At 36.4% G+C, this 6,000-nt stretch overlaps 1 protein-coding gene across 21 annotated transcripts in view; it reads left to right on the forward strand.

The window, feature by feature from the left end:
• Nucleotides 1-5,920, forward strand: part of Acsl4 (acyl-CoA synthetase long chain family member 4) — a 322,427-nt gene extending 316,507 nt beyond the window's left edge. For all 21 annotated transcript variants that reach the window (XM_051177972.1, XM_051177973.1, XM_051177970.1 and 18 more), the window contains one exon: nt 3,023-5,920. In XM_051177972.1, the coding sequence (XP_051033929.1) occupies nt 3,023-3,180 (158 nt within the window). In that variant the 3' untranslated portion in view covers nt 3,181-5,920. The remainder of the gene's footprint in view (nt 1-3,022) is intronic.
• The last annotated feature ends 80 nt before the right edge of the window (nt 5,921-6,000 follow it).

Here is a 6,000-nt window from a genome sequence, read left to right on the forward strand (position 1 = left end):
GACTTTCTTAGAGCCTCTGGGTTGGGGAAGGTGAGAGGTCTGTTTAGACATTCCAGAGGATTTGCCTAATAATAGTTCTCAGGGTGTTAAGTCACACAAAGAATTGGCCATTTGGAACCATGGCAGCTGCTAGTTTCTTAGTTTCTGCTGATGCTTCCATTTATTCCTATTTTAAAAGGGGTTACTTGAAAACACTTGGGAAAGCCTCCTAGGCTTCACTGAAAAAAAAAATCACTCATATGTTCGCCTTTCTTCCTCCCTCCGGGACCACTCCATTTCATCGCTAGTCTTAGTTTGACTGCTAGTAATCTCATAGCAAAATTTCACCAAATCCTTCTTTCAGGCAACCTTATTATCTAGCTCTGTTTGATCCTCATGTACTTGAGGCTAAAAAAGAAATTAGTTAATAGGCTGGATCTGGAAGGGCTGCACAGAGTGGGAGCACATGAGTATCCAGTCTAATGCTTCTTGTGTCAACCTCCTTGTCTTCTGAGGCATACAGTGCTCGGGGCTTTCTGCTCTAGGCCTTCCGTTGAGGGCACTCGGCCCCTGTTCTAGTTGGCAGTTGTCTTAGCCCTCTCTGATTCAGTTACCAGTAATTCTTTTGTTTTTCTTCTCTAAACTTAGTTGAACTTTCCCATCCAGTGCCTTTCTGCTTGTTTCATTTGCTTCAGTGAAGTCAATAACTTTTTTTCATCAAAAAATTATTATCATTTGAGACAGGGTTTCATTGTGTATCCTTGGCTAGCTTAGAGCTTACTAATTAAATCAAGATAGCCTGGAACTTGGAGTGATCCTCTCACCTCTGCTTCCTAAGTTAAGAAGTTGTTTTAGGGTATTCATTTTTTTCCCCCAGAAACAGTAGAGACGAACCCCGTATTCCGTATGTTGAATCGCAAACCATTTACATATTTTTAAATCTGTTTTATTTTAAAGATGAAAGTAACTATTTTCCTAATTATCAGTTAGGTGTGGTTGTGAAATAATAAACAATTTCGAAAACGATAAGGAAGCATCGCCTATAGTTACCTCTGCTGATGGCCTTCTAGTGCATCCACTTTACTTGTCAGTATTGTCAGCATTTTCCAAGGCAGTAGCTATATTCTCATAAATATTTAACCTGTTTGATTTTTCCATGAGTAGTGCTTTCTCCCACTTTAATATGTAATTAAAAATAAATATGATTTGGATACTGAATGATAATCATGAGCCTGTAGCCCACCCTCCCGGGAATCCAGTTCCTTCCACTAGCCTATGTGGGTTGCACACTTGTGGTATACTCTGTCCCTCCCTCCTTCTCTTCCTCCCTCCCTCCCACCCCCCTCAAAACAACCCTACCACTTGCACGCTGCCACCTGCAGGTGATATTTTATAATGCTCAGGTTTATTTAGAGAATACACATTTGCTGGTAGTTCCTTCATTCCTCTCCTATGAAACCGTGATTGTCCATTCCTCTCCTTAATACAAAACAATGATGGGGGGGTTCCCAGAATAAAACCTCTAAAAGTGCCCCTTTTTTGTTATACTTTAAATGACAATTTAGCTAATAATGATGGAATATGGGAACATTTAAAAACAGGCTTTTTTTGACTTGCATTCAACTGAAATGGTGTGCCTACCAATTTTGTCAACGTTTTTGGAATTAAACCTTTGCGAGTAAGGAAAGTAAAAGGAAATATATAATTGAAATTTCCCTTGAGATCCAGCTGTGAGCTAAGGAGCCACTGATTCAGGTACTTTTTGATAACTGATCCATAATATAAGATTAGAGCAGACTGTTAATTCAAGCAAATTTTATATCCTTTTACTACCTGATTAGACATTACATGGGATAACATGACACTATGTAATATATGAGAGATTACTTTTATTATTCAGCATTACATTCTCTCAAAATTGTTTCTAATGTCATCAAGGCTGTTGGGTAATATAGCCTTGTAAATATGCACAAGTGTTATTTTAAGTTATTCCATACACACACACACACACACACACACACACACACACACACACACACACAATCAAGTTCACATGCAGTGTAACATGTTTGGCCTTCAGGATATTAAGAACGAGCTTATGTGAATACATATACTTTTTTGGGGGGGTTGTAAGAAATAGGCCAATATAATTGAATACTCTGTTCTTTTTTATTATTGATGTTTTCATTTTGCACAGAGTCTCAATGTGTAGCCCTGGCTGGCCTAAAACTCATAGAGATCCACCTGCTTCTGCCTCCCGAGTGATGGGATTACAGATAGGTGCCACGGGCAGCTATTTCTATGTTCTTGATTTCTTATGTTTTTCAAACATATATTGAGTTATATAGCTCTTACACAAAATGTACATGTACTGTGTCTGGTCTAACACCATTTAAACACAATAATTATTCCAAATAAATTCCATCTTGGTTCATATTTGATTATAGGCTACAACATAAGGGATATTTTTCTAGAGGTTTAAGATTTTATGGAATGATTTAATAGGTTCGTATGTGTTTTTGTTGAGGGCTCTTGGCTTAATCTATGGAATACAGTCAATAAAACAAAGACCCTAATTTCTTGGAACTTGCATTGTACTAGTTGAGACAAATACATAATATCTTTGAAGGAAATAAGGCATTGAACAAAGTGTAGTCATACTATAAGAAAATACATGGGGGGGACAAAAATATCTAGTTTTTTTTTTTTTTTGTTATAAGTAGTTAGAGGAATTCTGGATGTTGATAGACATCTAGATGGAAAGCCATCCCAGGCAGAGGAACAGCAGTATGAGGGATGTGAAGAGGAAGCTGTTAATGTGTGTCTGTGTGAGCAAAACTGCCTCTGCAGACCTTGAGAAAGGTTAGTCATATTGTTAACGACTATCTGCTATACCAGTAAATGCATTTTCTCGTTTATTGCATCAGCTAGGCTGTCAATTCTGAAAAATTCATCTTTTGTTAATTGTTTTTCTCTTCCTTTATCCTCCCTTCCTCCTTTCGATATTTTCCTTGTCTCTCCTACTCTTTCTTTTTTATTTCAGTGAAACTGGAGCGATTTGAAATTCCCATCAAGGTTCGATTAAGCCCGGAGCCATGGACTCCTGAAACTGGTTTAGTAACAGATGCCTTCAAGCTGAAAAGGAAGGAATTGAAGAACCATTATCTCAAGGACATTGAGCGAATGTATGGGGGCAAATAAAATGTCACTCTTATTTACATTTGCACAGGAGGTGGCCTGATGGTTTTTCAGTTCTAGACCTTAAGCCTTTGTTGACCTGTTCGAATGCAAGGTATATCTTCTAAAGACATTAAAAAACAAAAACAAACCAAAAGTGGTTAAAATAGTTGAGTCTACTTTAACTTAGTTTTGCATAGTTCTAGTGAATCTGAAATTGAAGACATTTCCTTTTAGCTGTATTACTAATTTTAGAGCAGAAATTCTGTTTTTAAAAATTAGCCTTAGATACACTTGTTTTTATAAAGAAAAGATATTTCATGCTAATGTAAGTGAATTGGAGTTGATGTAGTTGAGGAAATTCATAGCTTCCAGTGTCTATTGTCTTCCTAGTTCAGAAGTTTCAATAGTAATCATGACAAAATTGTGTATTAACACTACTCAATGCAGAAAGTGCTGCAGGACTTTAAAATTCTCTTCCAACCATTTACCTTGAAGGGATACAAAAATCAGTTGTCATATAACCTGGAGTCGGTATCTTGGGTATTATTTTAAGATCATAACTGTCATGTAGGTTAGACTTAGAATCATTGCAATATTGTGAATAATTTCAGTGCCTGAAGTTAAGAATAAAGCAACATATACATACCAAAAATACCTAGTGACATGTTTGAAGGGAAGCTCATCTGCATCCTTTTGGATGCCTGAGAACAAAGATCAGCAACTGTAATTATCTGACTGTCTTAAGAGGAAAGGACACTTGGTAAAAGCTGCCTTTCTATATGTGATCTAGTGATGTGATCTAGTGAAAGACAGAGACCAAGAGAGAAATGACAGAGTCCATTGAAATTCAACCAGATACACTGTTTTTCTGTTAGAAAATTCATGGAATCATAAAGATTCGGGATTAGGATCCTTGTGTAGCACTGAACCTGGAGGGGGGGTGGGGAAGATTTAGACTGAATTTCTCTTTGATTACAGGGCTTGGTTTGAAAATGTGCTTTATGAAATTACATTTGTAATTTATGGTCTGTTTGCTGTTGTCGATTGCATTCTTGATCAGCAGTGTGCATTTCAGAGAGCCTTTTATTTGCTTTAATTTCAGCAAAGCGGGTTATGATAAATGACTTCCTCAAAAATCTCATTCAAACCTACGGGTGATTAATTGTCTTGGATGAGCCTGGGGAAGTTAAAGGGAAGAAAACACTGTTACCACTTTTCCTGTTTGTGGAGAGTTCGAGACTGGAAATGCTAGATTTGGGAGAAGGGCAGGGTTACTTGATTAAGGACTGTATGTGCAGTAACTTGGGGGTGTGGGTTTCTTTTTAAATCATCAGTTAAAGTCTGAGATTATATATTCTTGATAGATATTCCCACTTGAACCATAGTTACTGTAAAAAAGCAAAACTTAATACTGTTATTCTTTGCACTTTTTCGTAATCATTTTATATTCCCATGTATATATATATACACATATATATACATACACACACACACACATATACATATATATATATATGTTGCTTACGTTGTGTTGTACAGATGTGGGCCACCACTGCAACAAAATGAGTTCTTTGTGCTCTAAAATATTTATAAAGAAATTATTTAAATGTTCTGTATATGGTGGTAATAAGGAAAAAAAATCATCTGGTATTATAAGCAACAGTGAAGGTTTTGTGTAGAAAATTTCTTTTCAGTGTTCCACAAAATAGAATTGGAGGCAAGTTTTCCCTGAAGTTTATGTGAGTATTCTCATGCTTCCCAACTTGCCTTTGAAGCGTGAAAAGACATCATCAAGTAGACTACTATTCAGCTTCTATTTTTCTCCTGCTCCCTGGCAGTCCTTTAAGGGTGGTTTTCTTAGGCTTTTCCAATATGTGTTCCCATTTGCAATGGTGATTTTAAATGTCAGTGCATGCATTCTATGTTACGTCAGATGCTTGCACCCCACCCACCCCATCTCCCGAAAGCTGGAACACTGCCAACTAATCTGTTGACTAGGTCCTTAAGAATCATGTAATTAACACTTAAGGTTGGGTGCTGCTAATTAATTCTGCATGAAAATCCAAACATGTTAAGGGACCAGGGAGATGCCACTGCCCCCTGACTTTTTGTCAGAAATATACATGTTTATGTAAGCAGAAATATTTTCCATATTCATAGTGTCTTTTTAAGTATTTGAGCCTACAGATTTTGATCTCCATTTTTATACCTATTTAAATTGTTCACAATTATTACATGTCAACCATCAGGTAAAGCTGTACTTAATATTGATTATAAGTATGTACATTTCTAAGTTGAACGCTTGTGATTTTTGCTTTAATTACATGAAAGGGTCTTGTTTCCTTGCTGTTTGTACTTTCTTTTTTTTATGTAGACTGAAGGTATGATTGTGTGACCTTTAAGAAATGGAATACAGGAGAATGACTCATCTAGTCTGAAGTGAGGGAGAGTCCTATTTCTTTGCTCATAGAGATTGATTGGTAATCTTTGCCTATACTTTCCTGGCAGCATATGACAAATGTTTCTACACTGACAAGCAGAGCACAGGTTAAAGATTGTGTGACATTTGGGAACTGGAGAGTAATAATTTTAATTTTGAATGTAGTTACAAATTTTGTATTCATATTTGTACTTTCTGTTAAAATGCACGATTGTAGGATTGTTGTTTAGATTTTTGTGTTTACTTTTTGAAAAGCTTTGTTTGTTCTTATTCTTAAGTTTGCACTTGAATCTTATGAAATAAATCCACCCATGTTATCAATCCTATTTGTTTTTTACTTACAATGTCAACATAAAAAAATCTATACATTGCTCTCCTCCCCTTCTCTTTCTCCTAGCTCC

This window comes from Phodopus roborovskii, unplaced genomic scaffold (assembly GCF_943737965.1).
Source record: "Phodopus roborovskii unplaced genomic scaffold, PHOROB, whole genome shotgun sequence".
Taxonomy (NCBI): domain Eukaryota; kingdom Metazoa; phylum Chordata; class Mammalia; order Rodentia; family Cricetidae; genus Phodopus; species Phodopus roborovskii.